This window comes from Suillus subalutaceus (assembly GCF_016647625.1).
Source record: "Suillus subalutaceus strain FC151 chromosome Unknown DFJ58scaffold_10, whole genome shotgun sequence".
Taxonomy (NCBI): domain Eukaryota; kingdom Fungi; phylum Basidiomycota; class Agaricomycetes; order Boletales; family Suillaceae; genus Suillus; species Suillus subalutaceus.
In genome coordinates, this window is record NW_024540259.1 from 413,445 (window position 1) to 430,216 (window position 16,772).

The 16,772-nt window shown below is 47.3% G+C and overlaps 6 protein-coding genes across 6 annotated transcripts; 3 read left to right on the plus strand and 3 right to left on the minus strand.

The window, feature by feature from the left end:
• Nucleotides 1-24: 24 nt before the first annotated feature.
• DFJ58DRAFT_764300 (uncharacterized protein) lies at nucleotides 25-963 on the plus strand. Its single transcript, XM_041388670.1, has 2 exons — nucleotides 25-223; nucleotides 277-963. Exon 2 carries the CDS (start codon nucleotides 411-413, stop codon nucleotides 600-602), a length of 192 nt encoding a protein of 63 aa, XP_041249015.1. The 5' UTR covers nucleotides 25-223; nucleotides 277-410; the 3' UTR covers nucleotides 603-963.
• DFJ58DRAFT_22462 (uncharacterized protein) lies at nucleotides 957-4,010 on the plus strand. Its single transcript, XM_041379333.1, has 14 exons — nucleotides 957-1,417; nucleotides 1,473-1,581; nucleotides 1,633-1,834; nucleotides 1,883-1,982; nucleotides 2,034-2,258; nucleotides 2,318-2,395; nucleotides 2,446-2,565; nucleotides 2,617-2,658; nucleotides 2,714-2,902; nucleotides 2,960-3,107; nucleotides 3,162-3,211; nucleotides 3,265-3,445; nucleotides 3,500-3,654; nucleotides 3,705-4,010. Exons 1-14 carry the CDS (start codon nucleotides 1,100-1,102, stop codon nucleotides 3,969-3,971), a joined length of 2,184 nt encoding a protein of 727 aa, XP_041249016.1. The 5' UTR covers nucleotides 957-1,099; the 3' UTR covers nucleotides 3,972-4,010.
• A 2,421-nt stretch (nucleotides 4,011-6,431) lies between these two features.
• On the plus strand, nucleotides 6,432-7,354 carry DFJ58DRAFT_713936 (anaphase-promoting complex, subunit 10-domain-containing protein; the record flags this gene model as incomplete). The annotated part of the gene is made up of 6 exons (XM_041383965.1): nucleotides 6,432-6,543; nucleotides 6,614-6,737; nucleotides 6,792-6,852; nucleotides 6,904-7,082; nucleotides 7,130-7,231; nucleotides 7,282-7,354. The coding sequence occupies 6 exons, from the start codon at nucleotides 6,432-6,434 to the stop codon at nucleotides 7,352-7,354; spliced, it is 651 nt and encodes a 216-aa protein (XP_041249017.1).
• A 513-nt stretch (nucleotides 7,355-7,867) lies between these two features.
• On the minus strand, nucleotides 7,868-11,955 carry DFJ58DRAFT_713937 (tRNA synthetases class I-domain-containing protein; the record flags this gene model as incomplete). The annotated part of the gene is made up of 19 exons (XM_041383966.1): nucleotides 7,868-8,050; nucleotides 8,107-8,285; nucleotides 8,332-8,695; nucleotides 8,748-8,903; nucleotides 8,951-9,078; nucleotides 9,129-9,507; nucleotides 9,560-9,730; nucleotides 9,783-9,941; nucleotides 9,996-10,077; nucleotides 10,136-10,239; nucleotides 10,293-10,511; nucleotides 10,564-10,652; nucleotides 10,709-10,823; nucleotides 10,875-10,994; nucleotides 11,046-11,127; nucleotides 11,174-11,338; nucleotides 11,390-11,612; nucleotides 11,665-11,829; nucleotides 11,889-11,955. The coding sequence occupies 19 exons, from the start codon at nucleotides 11,953-11,955 to the stop codon at nucleotides 7,868-7,870; spliced, it is 3,150 nt and encodes a 1,049-aa protein (XP_041249018.1).
• A 290-nt stretch (nucleotides 11,956-12,245) lies between these two features.
• On the minus strand, nucleotides 12,246-15,127 carry DFJ58DRAFT_764315 (P-loop containing nucleoside triphosphate hydrolase protein). Its single transcript, XM_041388671.1, has 11 exons — nucleotides 15,051-15,127; nucleotides 14,760-14,999; nucleotides 14,487-14,710; nucleotides 14,342-14,440; nucleotides 13,996-14,296; nucleotides 13,693-13,946; nucleotides 13,558-13,643; nucleotides 12,874-12,899; nucleotides 12,765-12,821; nucleotides 12,561-12,714; nucleotides 12,246-12,509 (listed from the first exon to the last, which is right to left on the minus strand). The coding sequence occupies exons 1-11, from the start codon at nucleotides 15,051-15,053 to the stop codon at nucleotides 12,394-12,396; spliced, it is 1,560 nt and encodes a 519-aa protein (XP_041249019.1). The 5' UTR covers nucleotides 15,054-15,127; the 3' UTR covers nucleotides 12,246-12,393.
• Nucleotides 15,128-16,771, minus strand: DFJ58DRAFT_904076 (P-loop containing nucleoside triphosphate hydrolase protein). The gene is made up of 7 exons (XM_041394894.1): nucleotides 16,328-16,771; nucleotides 16,182-16,262; nucleotides 16,075-16,118; nucleotides 15,931-15,993; nucleotides 15,846-15,874; nucleotides 15,716-15,791; nucleotides 15,128-15,666 (listed from the first exon to the last, which is right to left on the minus strand). Exons 1-7 carry the CDS (start codon nucleotides 16,356-16,358, stop codon nucleotides 15,415-15,417), a joined length of 576 nt encoding a protein of 191 aa, XP_041249020.1. The 5' UTR covers nucleotides 16,359-16,771; the 3' UTR covers nucleotides 15,128-15,414.
• Between the last annotated feature and the right edge of the window lies 1 nt (nucleotide 16,772).

The following is a 16,772-nucleotide window of genomic DNA, read 5'->3' on the forward strand; positions in this document are numbered from 1 at the left end:
CTTTCAGCTACAATGAACACCAGACTCAGACACCTGCTGTGCCACCATCAGCGAAATCACTGGCAGTTTATTCTTATCATTTCGGTCCTGTGATTATTATTCAAATATTGCCTAAACAGTTGTTAGCACAATGGAGGTTAACTAGAACCCGAAGGGTTACATTGCAAGCTGAACAATTTGCATCACTTGGTCCTAGACTGGCGCCAACAGTACCATGCAACTAGTAAGTGATCGTTCAGTCTCACGCTTTCGAGCGCCTTGATCGATCATCCGCAGTGTAATCGGTAACTTTGAAATGCAGCTTGGAACGATGACCGTCGGTAACATTCATAGCTGAAGTTGACACTCTATCACCGGGCATCACACCCCCGACTACTACAATCCCTTTCGATCCCAGCGGGTCCCCCACAATGGCTCCTCAAACCTGCGGGTTGACTTCAGCACCTCTGTCCCCCCATTCCTCTCCCAATGTCATCGCCAAGTACAATGAACGCAAGTTGTTGAACCAGTCGCTGTTGTTGTTTGGTGACGGAATCGACGCGGAGATTAGTGCGAAGAGCCAGTTACATCTGGGGAATCACCAGGGACTCGCTGACGGATGATAGACGATAAAATGCGACCCAAACCGTATGATGGAACGGCACAACTCTAGTTGGGTCATTACCTTTGAGCATTGAGCGATCGCCGATGATTATCCCGAGAGACGACGTGCTACGAACGTGGAATTAAAGGACCATAGTTTAAGCTGTGATGCTGCATGCTTTTGAGGTTGAATTAGTTGTGAAAACGGCTCGAGCTCTGAATGATGGACTCATGTCTGATGACCCTCATTGCAGCCTGCAGGACACGAGCCTGGCTGCGATGAGTATCTAGAACCTAGAGGGCATGAATGCCGAGGCGAACTAGAAATCGAGTTGTATTGCAGGCCAAACAAATTTGCAAGAGTCCCAGTGATGATGATCCTGACCAAGCCCTAAACACGCCAGCGCCAATAGGCTTGGCGCGGCACTTTGTAACTTGGTTGTAATTGTTCAATTTACGCTTTCGAGCCTCATCTGCTGTGTATTTGGTACCAACTGTAGACTGCACCTTGCCTTCGATGGATGAAGCTGAAACAAGTAACATATTCTATGTCCCGACATCCAGTCTTCCGAGCATTACACCTCCCGACTCTTATGATCTTTTTCGGTCCCAACCCGTCCCCCTCATCATAGACAATGGTTCCTCAAACTTGCGTTTTGGCTTCAGCACGTCTGCCTCTCCCCACTCTTCTTCTAATGTCATCGCCAAGTACAAGGAGCGCAAGTTCAACCAGTCGCTGTTACTGTTTGGTGACGCAATTGACACGGAGAGTGGTGCGAAGAGCCAGGGCAAGACACCTTGGGAAGGTGATGTGTTGTTGAATTTCGATGCAATGGTGGGTTTCCTACATCGCTAATCTGTGTGGGTGGCGCTGAGGATGGGTGAGGTAGGAAAATGCGTTGGACTACGCGTTTGTGAGGCTGGGAATCGACGCAGAGGGCATCGAACACCCGGTGCTCATGACAGAAAGGCTCTGTTCGCCATTACATTCGAGAGCATGTACGTACTTGAGCTCCTCATGTTGTCTGCCTCATTGAACGAAATGCATAGTAACTTCCGAGCTCATGTTTGAGCAATATTCGGTCCCTTCACTCACTTACTGCGTCGACTCTGTGATGTCGTTTTATCATAACAACAAGCCTACATCCGGCAGCACATTCGGTGCTGACGGCCTTGTTGTTTCATTCAACACGGCATCCACATCTGTTATCCCCATTCTCAACGGGAAAGGCGTGCTCAGTCATGCAAAACGGTCGGTATCCTTGAGCTGAGGGAATCGTGTGTTGATCGTGCTTGGCAGAATACCATGGGGTACACAGCAATCAACGGAGTATCTCCTGAAGCTCATCCAGCTGAAATATTCTAGCTTCCCGACGCGTGTGACCTCTGCACAAGCAAGCGTACGTCCATATGCTGTCCTAAGTAGTTCCTCAGTCATTAACCTCCCGCAGTGGATGCTGCACAATTTCTGCTCCTTCGCCACTGACTACCCTGCTGTCCTCCGTTCCCTCAAAATCCCCGCAAACATGCGCGCAGCAGAACGCATCATCCAGTTCCCATTTGCAATACCTGTCGTCGAAGAAAAGACCGAAGAGGAGCTCACGAGGATAGCAGAGAAACGAAAAGAACAAGGAAAGAAACTACAGGAGTTGGCTGCGAAGAGCCGGATGGAGAAGGTGTGTCCTTTGTTCTCGCGACAAACATTAAGTGTTCGACTAAGCTGATGAATTTTTAGTTGGCGAAGAAGGAGAACGATCTACAGTACCTTATGAATTTGAAGGAAGGCAAGAGCGAAAACAAACGCGAGTGGACGGTGCGATGAACATGGCATCTCACCAGGCATGCTGCTTAATTTCCCTACAGCACAACCTTCAAGTCGAGGGCTTTGATGACGAAGCTGCCCTCGATGAAACCATCAAGAAACTCGAGGTCGATGTTAAACGCGCACGTAAGAAGGATCCTGATGGGCAAGACGATGTCATTGTAAGCATCGTGCATCATCGCTTATTACTCCCTTTTGACTCGTGACTGTAGGAGGAACCTTCGTTCCCTCTCATCGATGTTCCGGATGCGGATGTAAGTCTCGCGCGTTGATTCAAAGCGATGCAATGTTGAACTTCCCGTTCCACAGCTCGACGAAGAAGGGATAAAAGAAAAGAAGAAGCAGAAACTTATGAAAGCTGGTTTCGACGCAAGGGCGCGTGCAAGACGAGAGAAGGAGAAAGAACGAGAGGAGAAGGAAGCCGAGGAGAGACGAGAGGAGGAAGAGCGGGAGAATAACTTTGACGATTGGGCAGCTAGACTGCGCCGTGAGCAAGAGGTATGGTACTCGCCGTCTGCCTGCTTAGATGCTCTTGCTGACCTTTCTGAGCAATAGGCTATCATGAACAAGATAAAGGAACGGGGACGTCGGAAGGCTGCGTTGTCTGATCGTAAAAGTGCAGCCGCACAAGCTAGGATGAAGAACATTGCTTCTTTGGCAGCCGACGAACGCGTTTCGAAGAAGAAAAGGAAAGCGGGTGCAGGCAAGTTTCACAATCCTTCTAACCAATTTATTGTTCTTAACACTTACACTTCAGAGGATATGTTCGGAGCGGATGACGAGGATTGGCAGATTTATCGCAAACTCGTACGTCGTACTTGCTTTCTAAGTAAATCATTCAATCTGACATCATAAAACAGAATGCTGCGGCTGTATCTTCAGATGAAGAGGAGGAATTCAATCAACTTCGGATTATCGAGAGCAAGCTCCTCATGCATGACCCGACGTTCACGGCCCAGCACACGCATGCATCCATAACATCTCAGCGGTCTGCACTTATTTCTGCCTTCAGACCACAGTATGAAGAGGGAGACATCGAAGGTTGTATTGACTCTATCCCTTCAACGAATGAATGCTTACAGGAACCATCAACAGGAAGCGCACGGATACATCTGAACACGGAACGATGGCGCGTGTGCGAAACATATTTCTCACCAGGAATGGCTGGCGTTGACTCCGCTGGCCTCGGTGAAGTTCTTCAAAGTATCCTGGCAAGGTTCTCAGAAGCCGAAAAGGCCAGGCTTGTGAAGGTCTGCTTTGTGTTTCTCAGACCTTCTAGTCCAACTCATGCAAAACACAGAATGTATTCATTACCGGCGGTCCATCGCAATTTACTGGTCTTCCAGAAAGACTTCGTGGGACGCTCCGTCCGATTTTGCCGCCCGAGATGCACTTGGGTGATATCGTGCGTGCAGCAGACCCATCGCTTGATGCTTGGAAGGGTATGGCATCTTTTGCAAATACGGATGAGTTCCATCAAGTGGGTGTGACAGCAGAAGAGTATCAGGAGTGGGGAGGGGAAAGGATTAAGAGGTGGTGGGGAGGGAACTGTAACTCGGTGGTTTGATAGCGTCATTTTTTCCATTGCACCTCGGGGATATATCTCTCAGACGACCCTTGCGGGGCGTGAAGGTGAATTTCTTTTCATGGACAAACTATCACATAAAAAGGAGGTTTGGGCGCAATGTCCGAGGATTTTGTACGCCGCAAAAATGTTGCCAGCAGGTTTCGAACCAACTCCAAGAGAAACAGATTTTGACTCTGTCATGGTAGCCACTTGGCTAATACCAGTTAGATGGACCTTTGAGGAAGCATCCATGAGTGAATGTGAAAGTGTGTTCCGATAGAAAAAACGTTATCGGCGGCAGGTTTCGAACCTGCGCAGAACAAGAGAAACAGATTTTGATTCTGTTGTGGTAACCATCTGACTAGGGCTGGATAGATGGACCTTCGAGGAAAGCATCAATGAGTGAATGCCAAAGTGCGTACTGATAGAAAAGTCTTTACCGGCGGCAGGTTTCGAACCGGCGCAGACCAAGAGAAACAGATTTTGATTCTGTTGTGGTGACCGTCTGACTAGGACTAGATAGGCGAACCCTCGAGGAAAGCATCAACGAGTGAATGTGAAAGCGTGTTCTGATAGAAAAAACGTTATCGGCGGCAGGTTTCGAACCTGTGCACCAAGAGAAACAGATTTTGATTCTGTTGTGGTAACCATCTGACTAGGACTAGATAGATGAACATTCGAGGAAAGCATCAATGAGTGAAAGTGAAAGTGTGTTTTGATAGAAAAATATCTACCGGCGCAGACCAAGAGAAACAGATTTTGATTCTGTTGTGGTAACCGTCTGACTAGGACTAGGTGGGTGGACTTTCGAGGAAAGCATCCATTAGTGAATGTGAAAGTGTGTTCTGATAGAAAACAAAAGTTTACTGTCGTTCGACAGGTTTCGAACCTACACAGTCCAAGAGAAACAGATTTTGAATCTGTTGTGGTAACCACTTGGCAAGACCAGTTAAGGTGGGCCCTCGAGAAAACCATCCATGACTGAATGTCAAGGCGTGTTTTCATAGAAAACACCTTGTCGTCGGCAGGTTTCAAATCTGCGAAGTCCGAGAGATACAGATTTCGATTCTGCTGGTGTAAGGCCAGGACGCTTGCCAAGTGGAGATGAACCTTCGAAGAACTGTTCGTAAGTGAATGTCAAGGTGTGATAAGGGAGGAAATCATTTATCGGCAGGTTTCGAATCGCACCATCCAAGCCAGTCTATGGCCCTTGAAGGATCCATCCATGAGTGAATATTCAAGGCTTGGTCAAAGGAAAAAGGTTGTTGATCAGGTTTCGGACCTGCCACAGATTTCTGTCCTGTCACGCTTATCGCTTGGCTAAGACAGGTCATGGACGTCTACGAGTCGAAAAATATTATGCATCGACAGAAAGACTAGTTAACGTTTAATTTGATAGACACAAAATAGCACAAGATATGCCAAGAATAAGCGACTCGGGGGCTAGCGCTGGCACCGTTACGATTGTCATAGACAGTGATGATATAAAGACTGGAATCAAATTAGCCTGTGAAATGAATATCAGTTCAAGGGGGACGCCCGAGATTTAAGCGTACGACAAATCTACGCACGAGAATGATCAAGATTCTCCTGCTCCTTCTCCAGATGGCGTACGTTCAGGTAAGATGTTTTATCATGAGAACGATGCAGAACAAAGGTCAAAACGCACATCCCGCAGCTACAAACGTGATTTCCTGAAGTCCTGTACATAAATGAGACGATTGTTGGCGCGGAAACACGCCTTCATCGACGTCACCGAGTCCCAAGAGCTCATGCCCGTACCTCCCATGCGAATCCATGATGCCGGCTGCAAGGCGAATGAAACCATCTCCTACCACTAAGTCTCAATCCCCGACCCCGTTCGTTCATACCGCTTGCGCCAAAAGACTTCATGTTTCTGGTAAGCAGGGGCACGTGTACGTGTGCATCACGATCACCGTCAGGTTGGAATATCCATGGGGTAGTGAAAGCCGAGTCTGCGATGAAAACTTGAGAATGTAAAGGACGGGGAATCGATTTACATGTTTGATGCGCTAATGAGTCGAGGCTCCGGGTTTTCTGCAGTGATAAGGTCAGAACAAGACAGAAAAGAAAAGAACTCATCTCTGTGAGTAGTTATTCTTGTGAAGAGGAAAAGTTGGTTCCATCTGTGGAGATAAGTTGAAAATGTGAAGGATGGCGGACTTGTTCATCCGAGTCACCTTGTCATTTCGAGGTGTATAGTAGTTTAGTCAAGTAATAAATCCTAGAGTTTGCGGACATACTCGAACTCTAGGATCTATTAGCTGGCATGAGATGAGAGGGCGGTATCTTGCATATGTCGTGTGACATGTTAGTCGTTAAACGTTAAATTATAGCATGTCAAATATTGGGGAATACATCAACTTGAATATCTGAACTTAAGTAATTATTGAAGTCACCCTAGACTCACTACATACACTTTAGCGCTGGACGTCGACAATGGCCACTACTAACATTACCACAACCACAACTGCAGGACCGTCTACAGTAACAGCAGTTGTACAAAATGGTCCACCAATCCCAAAGGATGGCCTCCCTCTCATGCACTCAGGTTCGCTCTGGTTCTTTGATCGTGTTCAAACCAGCCTGTGAGTTAGTAATGCTCATCTAGCTTCCTGCAGCTCGCACGCCCCCCGTACTACCATGGCCAGATATTGGACACCTTGCCAAGTGGTCAGTTTCTTCATACAAATTTGGGTTTGGTGCAGAGTGCCTTAGAGACGGGGATCCCGATACGTTCTGGCAGTGAGCATGATCTCTTTCTGACGTGCTCGGCCCCACTGAGGAGGTGTTGTCCAGTTCTGATGGCCCCCAGCCTCATTTTATCACGGTAGAGTTCCCTCGCAAAGTGGCAATTCAGGTACGGGGACGATTTCGCATATACTACTAGTACTGACTGAAGTCAACTCAGAAAATCAGTATCTACCTTAGTTGGCCACAGGATGACTCGTACACCCCATCGACTCTTGCTATCCGTGCAGGAACTGGTCCCAGCGACCTACAAGATGTACGGGTTGCTACTTTGGAGAAACCGGACGGCTGGATAACGTTTGATGTTTCCTCAGAACCTGACGAAGATGGGAACTCGTTGTGAATTGTTTTTCCAATGCTGTTGATCCTCGTTAATCCTCCTCTAGTAAACCTGTACACGCGTACGTGCTACAAGTTATCGTGGTGCAGAACCATATGAGCGGAAAGGATACCCACATACGAGGGCTCCGCGTCCTTGGTCCTCAGGAGTATGCACCTCGGACCTATCTGCCGAGTGTGACGCTGACACGAGATACAGGGAAGATGCCACCGATGGCGATCCTTTCCCTTGGAAGTCACCGGACTTCAAGATGTACGAAAGATTGCGGTGAACAGCATACATACTATTGTATCACTGAATATTCTGTCTTCTATGGAAAGTGGGCTAGACCACTGTACTTTATTACGGTCTGTACTTCTCTTGACCTTCTCTGCAAACATTGGCTGACTCTCGATGCGGAAAATGTGTGGTCGATACTAGGAGAATGCAACAGAATAAAGATATGACGCTGGCAAATGAAATTGCGCGGAGTGGGCTCCAAGAAACGAGAGGGCGAAAGGAATTTTCACTGACGATGAATAAATTGGCCAATCTCTGGGACGGTTTTTGGGAGCCCCCATTACTGAGAGGTTTTCAGAGACACTGCATTTGTCCTGTCAATGTGCTCAATAATAGGATTACAGTTCTTTATGCTATTGTTGTGCCTAGATTGCTACTGCCCCACTAACATGTATTCTAAGAGTTGGCCAGCTTTGCGAACATCTCTCGGGATTGCTCGAGAGTTGCACATTCCATCTCGCATGTTTTTTTCTGTCGTGGTCAAGAATAAGAAGTTAGCAACGCTCTAGATTTGGCGGTCAAAAGAGAGCAACGCCACCTTCTCGTCATTTGTTATTTGCACGACAGACGGCATGGTCTCAGCGTAATCTGGTTGTGAAATAATCTTCATGATCTTTTCCAGATTGAGGCGCGCAAGCACGAGTTTCTTGTCACACTTGGCTATCTCCGCGTCAAGGTCAACAAGTCCCTAATAGTAAAACGAGTTAGGATCATATTCACAACACGGGACTATTACACACATACCTTGACCAACACGTGGACTGTTGTGGTGGAGTTTATGACGGCTGAACCGCACCCCGCGGGAAGGGCTTTCACGTCCTCGATGACGTTCACAGCACTGCATCCCTTGATCAAAGTGATCATAGCTTGCATCTGCGAGCGGAACAAATCGATCTCCTTGCCTGTCTGGGAATGAACGAATACTGGCAACATGTCAGTACTAACCGAAATTAAAGTATAACAACTCACATTGGATATTGGACTGGAGGTTGTAAGATGCAGCAAGCGACCTAGCTGCGCGCACGGCAGACATCACTAAATCAAAATCTTTTTCCTCTCCGGAACTTATGAAGTCAGGATCCTGTTTCAATTCAGTAAAAGTAACTTTGAATGGCAGATAATAACCCACATTGACGGGGTAAGACGCTATCATGATGGAGGGGGTGGGGTCTGTCGGACGCCTTGGCAGTCGCTGCCATAGCTCCTCCGTAACAAAGGGCATAAATGGATGAAGTAGGCGCAGACCTTGATCCAGGCAAGTATACAATGTTTGCTGCGCTGACGTACGAGTCTGGAGGGGGACTGATGCGTCGGTCAAAGGTTTCATTGCCTCCTGTGAACAAAAGTGTGAGATCGATACACATTCAAATTCAAAGCGACCCCACAATATAGACGTCGCAGAGTTCGTATAACCAGAAATTATGGGCTGACGTAGTCGCAGCCATGAAATTGCGTTCTTGGAGCTGCGTGTTGATCTGTGTCGCGGCTACGTTGAGCTTGTGTAGGATCCAGCGTTCCACAAGACTTTCATTTCCGGTTGGCTTGAGAAGCAATGTAAACCCAAGAACTCATCATGCAAGTAGCATACCTTCGCAGTTGTCTCTGGCGAAAAACTGTCGTCAAGTTTGAGCATTGCAAACTTCGTGGCATTGAAGATCTTGTTGCAGAACTTGCGGTATCCCTCTACTCGCAGGATTTCCAAGTTGATATCCCTGCCTAAACGCAAACTCAGTTATGTATGGTTCGCGTCGTGATGATTACCTTACCGCCGCCTGAGTATGCGCAGAGAGCGAACCTCAACCCATCCGTACCACATTCCGGAATGCCCTTCGGGAAATCCTTCTTCTGACCAGCGATCGCCTTGAGAATCTCCTTCTCATCAAGATTACCTTCATACAATTTCTGGTGGAGTTGCTCAAGTGGCAGTCCGTGGATGACGTCGATCGGGTCAATGACGTTACCGAGCGACTTGCTCATTTTACGTCCATGAGCATCGCGAATCATCGCGTGGCAGAGTACTTCAGAAAATGGCATCTGACCGGTAAGATAGATGCCCATGAGAACCATACGCGCCACCCAGAAGAAAAGGATGTCCCAGCCTGTTTCAAGGATGCTGGCAGGGTAATACTGAGAGAAGTCGACAGTCTGTTGGTGGTCGATTAAAGCCAGTTAGTTTGCTATGTATGAAACACCATGCCTTTTCTGGCCATCCCAGGATTGAGAAGGGCCACAGTCCAGAGGAGAACCAAGTATCGAGGACATCTTCATCTTGCTCGAGTGTAAAATTCTTCCCATTTGCAAGGATTTTCGCTCGTTCGGTTGCTTCTTCCACAGTCCGACCCACAACCCAGTTCTTTCCATCGTTTCTCTGCATTCAAGAGTAAGTGCGCAAATGTTGGACTGATCGTCAAAATACAAACGTCGAAATCTTCTCCCTCAATTCGAACGAAATAGGCTGGGCATCGGTGACCCCACCATAATTGCCGTGAGATACACCAGTCCTGTATGTTTTCAAGCCAGCGATACCAGTCTGCTTCACTCTGCTTGGGGCCAATCGAAAGTTCGCCTGCCCTCGTACGCTAAAATGATCGTTGGAAGAAAGTCGAATGAGATATAGATATAGTAAGACTGACCTTGATTGCTTCTGCAGCAAGAGGTTGGCAATTCACCCACCACTGAGGCTTCAAGACAGGCTCAATAATGTCGCCTGATTTACTGCAAGAACACGTCAACTTCAGTCGCCCATCGACTTGGAATCGGCACGGGCGCGTACCTGCAAATGGGAATCTGCATGGAATTATCCTTGGTCTCGACGAATAGGCCCAAGTCTGTGAGCTTCTTTATAACCTCACGCCGAGCGTGGAAGCGTTTCATCCCCTGAATGATACATGTCGCTCAGATCAAGGTGTAGCTTTCACACGCAGACGCACCTTGAATTGCTCTCCAGCATTTTCATTGAACGTTCCATCATCGTTCAAAATGTTGATGAAATCAAGCCCGTGACGGACACCAACCTCATAATCGTTCGGATCATGAGCTGGCGTGATCTTCACTGCACCAGTTCCAAACTCCTTATCTACTTGTTCGTCGACGATAATAGGAAGACGCCTGTTCAAGAAGGGATGAATAGCAAACTTGCCATGAAGGTGCTACAAGCGTATCTCAATGCCGATTGTGATTTTTATCAATCATAAATGTTACCTTGTATCGATCATCATCTTGATGTACTGCAATAGCTGTATCACCAAGCATTGTTTCCGGGCGGGTCGTAGCAACGACAATCCGCTCATCTATTGATGAAAACAAGAATAAGAAAACAATGGCATGAAGATCAATTAGAACATACCTGAGCCTTCAATTTGATATGCGAATGAGGTGATGACACCAAATTCGAATTTTTCCTTTGCGTCGTAGCCTGGGACATTAAGTAAGGTACGGCCAAGAAGTTGTTTTTGGTCCACCTATGCAACACAACTTATGTCAGTTGCCAACCGATGAATTCTTCGACTCACCTCAAGGTTCGAGAGGGTAGTATTCAACTGAACGCACCAATTAACAAGTCGATTGGCGCGGTAGATGATGCCATCCTCGTGGAGCCGACAGAACGTCTCAGTAACAGCTGTTGATAGCGACTGATATAACAGTCGATTAGATATGTAAGAGATGCTTAAAATTACACCCACAGGACTCATGGTGAAGGCGACACGGTCCCAGTCACAACTTCCTCCAAGTCTCCTTAATTGATCGGTGATGCGTGCTTGGTAGCTAATACCATGTGAGAGAATGTTACGTTCAGAAAGTAACTACGTACTCATTTTTCCACTCCATCACCTTGCCTAAAAACACCTCTCGACCGAGATCGTGTCGGGTCTTGCCTTCCGCTTTGTATAACCGTTTTTCAACAACAGATTGTGTCGAGATTCCAGCATGATCAAAACCTGGGACAAAGAGGGTAGTCTTTCCGAGCATCCGATTCCTGTCGTCACTGTGAGCACTACGATCATATCAGATACGGATTTATATTTACCAGCGTATTAAGCAATCCTGAATAGCAATAGTCAGTGCGTGACCGATATGGAGGCTTCCGGTGACGTTCGGGGGAGGCATCGGAATCACAAAGACGCCCTCTGGTTTAGTCTCGCCATTCTCCGTGGTCTGAGGCTTGAAGAAGCCTTGGGCCTCCCACCAATCGTACCAAGCAGACTCGACTGCGATAGGATTATACCCACTTGCCATCGGTTGAGACATATCTATACAGCGTCAAGAAAGAAAGAAAGAAAAAAGAATGTGAAGAAAACACACCTTTTTTCTCGCCCTTAGGAGTGGTGTTTACAAATGCAGGTTCCTGCTCCTTCTTCTCTTTGTCCGCCTTTGCCTTCTTTTCGCCAGCAGGTGTGTTAGTGGCTTGCTTGAGATGTTTAGCAGCGAGCTTCGCCTCTTTCTCTAGCCTCTTGGCCTCCTTTTTCGCTATATTCGACAGCCGATTAGATCACGTCGAACTACTAGAGTAACAAGGGTCTGCTCACCTGCACTTTTCGAAGGACCGTCAGACTCGGGGGTGACCACGCCAGGATCGTTCGGAGTCGTTGCCATTGCTAAATATCGAATAGAATGTGATCGGTGTAGTAAATGAAAAGAAAGACCTCTGACTTTCTGAGTGACTAGGTATCGATGCCTTGCTATAAACATCCACCTGTGATCAGATTGACTCGAACAAGCTATTCTTGATTATAAAATTACGTAACAACTACAAGTCAAGCCACTACTCGCGTGCACCATGATTCCTAATGACTCAAGCTGACCGGTGATCAGTCAATTTACATTCCCTCCCAGCCCTTTGTTCGAGCATCATAAAACTGATCAACAAGCGGTGCCCCGTCAAGTTTGAGTTCTTAAATGAGACCATGATATCCGGTCAAGTGACCAAGAGAATACCCGTCTACTTGATTTCAATGTGTTTGACGAAGAAATGACAAGAGAATCATGATTAAAAGGAGATATCTATGCGTCCGGACCAAGAAGTCGTCAAGCCTACCACCGATCTCTGGCACCACCATATTCGCCGTGACCACCACCTCCCCCACCGCCGCCACCGTATCTTCCGCCTCCACCGCCTCCACGGCCACGACCTCCGCCGCCATAACGACCTGAATGGCCAAGGTCAACACATGAAACACATGGACGTGCTGGAGACTTACTGCGACCTCCCCCTCCTCCGCTGTACATGGCCATTTCCTCTAGTTGTTGTGGAACATCGGCTTTCGCCTCACGTAAGATGGATATCAACTCGCGAGCAGACTTCGAGTTATCGGTGGTGAAGTACGTGTATGAGGTACCTTTCATGCCGGCACGCTAAGTAGAGTTAGAACCAAGAATTAATGGGCTTAGTGAGAGCAACTTACTCCCGTACGGCCAATACGATGGATATAATCTTCGCAGTTGTTAGGGAAGTCGTAGTTCTAGAAGGAAGTCAGTAGCTGATTAGTAGCAATAGACCACTACGACACTCACAATCACATATCCGACATCCTTGACATCTGTGATGCCAGCAATGCAATGCAACCGCGTCACGTACAGAACAATAGAATAACATATGAACAGACAACATGTAGCACATTGCAAAATCAATAACATGACAACAACAAAGAGACACAAGCGCGTCCAACATGACAAGGAACAAAGATCGGACAACTTCATACAAACATCATTCATGGCACGTCACAAGATCGGGGGACGTATAGCATGAACAAAGGGCATCGCGGTCCAGGAAGACAGGTACCAAGCGCGAAGCAGCGGACATATCGAGAGGAGATATAGCCAGGAAGTCCGTGACGAGGGTTCCATATCCAGAACCATAGCACTTTGAATCCCTTTGGCCCTCACTGGCAGGAGGACACAGGATGCTTTGGCGGATGGAACCTTGACGACTTGGAATCCTCTCGTGATCACGCGGTTCTGCTATAGCACGTCTCGCTCGAGAAGAAATTCATCCCTCAAGCCTGGCTGTAAGCACGGAGGGAGAGCAGTGTAAACATGACTCATCCCGTCTTGTTACACGCGTTAGTGAACACCAGAGTCACGAGCAAATACAACCCAGATGAAGTCGGGTCATTGCTACTTTAACCTGAGTGCTCGAAAAGCCCTCCCATTTGTAGGAGTCCCTGATGGGGCGCTTGCAAGAAATGGCACACGTACCTAAACCACGGGACGCAACGTCCGTGGCGATCAATATGGGTGAGCGACCCGCCTTGAATTCCCCGAGAACCCAATCACGTTCCCGCCTGTAGAAGCGCTTAGTAGAGATCGAATGAGTAGCAGATAAAAACCTACTGTTCTTTGTCACCATGGATGGCAAGAGCTGGCCAGCCATCTTGACGAAGGTATTTGGTGATGTCGTCCGCAACGCGTTTCGTCCCGACAAATATGAGTACCTTAGCGTTCTCAGAGCTGATTTGATCAAGATGTCTAATCAGCTTGGCACGCTTCTCGAAGTCGCTGCAGACTTCGACAATTTGCTGGATGTTGTGGTTGGCGGTGAGCTCCATAGAGCCGATGTTAACCTGAATCATGTCTTTCAAGAAGTCCTGCAAATAGTGAGCTTAATCATGCAATCATAGAATATTGAATGCTCACATTTGCGAGTTTCTGCACATCCTTCGGCCATGTGGCACTAAACATCAGTGTCTGACGATCAGGGCGAATCTGAGATACAATCTTGCGTATCTGGGGCTCGAAACCCATGTCCAACATGCGATCGGCCTCATCCATGACTAAATATGTGACACGACGAAGATTGGTCTTTGATGTCTCCAGCATATCGATGAGTCGTCCGGGAGTGGCGATCACAACCTCAACACCACGTTGCAGGTCACGAATTTGAGGACCCTTGGGAGCGCCACCGTAAATGGCAGTGTTACGGATACGAGAGCTCGACCTATATACATCAGCAAAAGTCAACGTGATGAGTTGACAAACATACCCAAACTTCGTGCACTCCTGCTGAATTTGTACAGCAAGCTCACGGGTGGGCGCAAGGACAAGTGCGATCGGACCATCGCCTGGCGCAAGTAGAGGTTGACTAATTCCTAGTGAATAAATCATCAGAAGGTGAGATGCACACGTACGCATTGATGTGAAGCATGGCAGGCAGTGCGAAAGAAATGGTTTTCCCACTCCCTGTTTGAGCAATCGCAACCACATCTCTGCCGCTCAGTGCCATAGGCCATGCTTGACACTGAATGGGAGTTGGCGCGGCAAAGCCTTGTGCACGAATCGACGCCAAGATATATTCAGGAAACCCTGCCTCGTCAAAAGATGTGACAGGTCTGGGAACAGTTCGTCCTTGAACCTTCAGGAAATCATCAGCGATTGTTGGCTTTCCACAAATTCTCACGTACCTTGATTTCTTTGGTTTTCCGGAAGTCTTCCACCTCTCTTTCAGTCATGCCTGAAACACGCTTGTCCTCGACGTAGAAATTCTTCTCAAAACGCTCGAGCTTTTGCGACGCCCAATCGATCATTTTAAGGCCACCTCCTAAGCCTCCCATTTTGTCTTCATAACCACCACCACCGCCCCATCCGCCTCCACCGCCGTAGCCGCCACCTCCACCATAACCGCCACCATAATTACCGTGACTCTGGACGAGGACATTAGTAAAATGCATGGTTTCTCCAGCAGGAAGTTTTACCATAATGTTGTCTATAGCGTGAACTGGAGAATTAGAAACAAGGATGTTGCGGGGATCCGAAAGCGTGGTGGTTAAAGAGCAAGGAACAAAGAGCCCACCGGAAAAAATGCGTTCGATTTGGAGTAAATAAACCACAACATGCTTACGTGATATACTTCTCAGATACTCGAATTCTAACATAACTAAGTACACATGATCCCAAATATTAGGGCAATACATAATGCAACCAGTTTGGTCTGTGTGGGGTATATATATAAAATAACGTGCATGAGGGTGATCATAGCCGAAGTTCGGACCTGATGCGACTTCGATAGGCGTAATAAATCAAGACATTGTGAGTAGCGTCACAGATATTCTGCATCCATTACATCACGATGCAGGGTTTGTGGCGGCGTAACCGGCGTGAAGCCTTCTTTATGGGTGGTTCGTCTGGGTAGCGCATAAGCATCTGCTTGACAAGTTCTTGGAAGACATCGTTAATGTGCCAATCACGCTTGGCTGATGTTTCGTAGAATGGTATCTTCCAAAGCGCAACCAGGCATTGTATCGTGCTTCTTGCTACTTCTCGTTCCGTGACGAGGTCGAGCTTTGTCCCAACAACAACGATAGGAACATCCTGCGTATAATGGTAGTCGCTGTATTCGGTAATAATCAATGGCACTTACGCTATCCATTCCCTTCACTCGGTGTATCTGCTGTCGAAGATTGTTCAGCTCCTTAAGACTTGCTTCTTGTGTGAGGCTGCAGTGACATCAGTAGGTCAAAACTAAATAAACCCATTTATTGTGATCTTACCTGAAGACTAACACGAATCCCTGGCCGGACTATAGGGAACTGGTGTGAGTTCGATACCATACATCCCAAGATCATCAATATTTACTTTGATGTAAAACTCTTTCATAGCAGTAAATTGCTCAGCACCAGCAGTATCCAATACTTCTAGCTGGAAGGAAACAGATGGTTAGAAACAACATTAGCAAAAAGGTGTTGGGGGTAGTAGGAACACACGCGATCCGAATCTCACCGAAGTCTTTACGCCATCAATATCGAGGATACGCCGATAAGCTTCTGCAAAAACGATGCAGTAAGCCCCTCACGTCACATTGAAATAGACTATCACTCAGGACGCACCTTCGATTGTGGGGTCATAGTTCTCCACGAAAACATCTTGAACAAATCGCACCGTCAACGCAGATTTCCCTACTCCTCCAGCTATGATATATGAAACAATACGGTGGTCACAAATGAACAAATAACATAATGAACAAATAACATACCTCCTAGGACGACGACATTGAAGTGCCTCATATTTTGAGAGGTGGGTATGAGATAAGGAGCCAAGGGTGCAAGCGCACTGCACAAGTGATGCAACCTGTGCTAGGGTGTGGGAAGTAATCGAGAGCATTCACGACGCGTCTAAAATAGTTTCTCAGCGGCAGGGACTGAGATGCGAGAATCGGGAGAGTAAGAGAAGCGAGAGCGCAAGCTGAATATTAATGTGGTTAGAAACCACAAAGATTAATGAGATCAATGTTAATATTGATGCACTTCGCTAACGTGTTCTTCGGAGCAAGGTCCATCGATTGCGTAGCAGTCGTGTCCTAAAAATTTAAACATGCTTCCTTCGAGTGGTTCGTGAAGTATGATGCGCGACGGAAGCAGAATGCACAATCCGTGATGATCATCGCTCGATCTACTTCAATTGGCCTGCTATTAATTGGA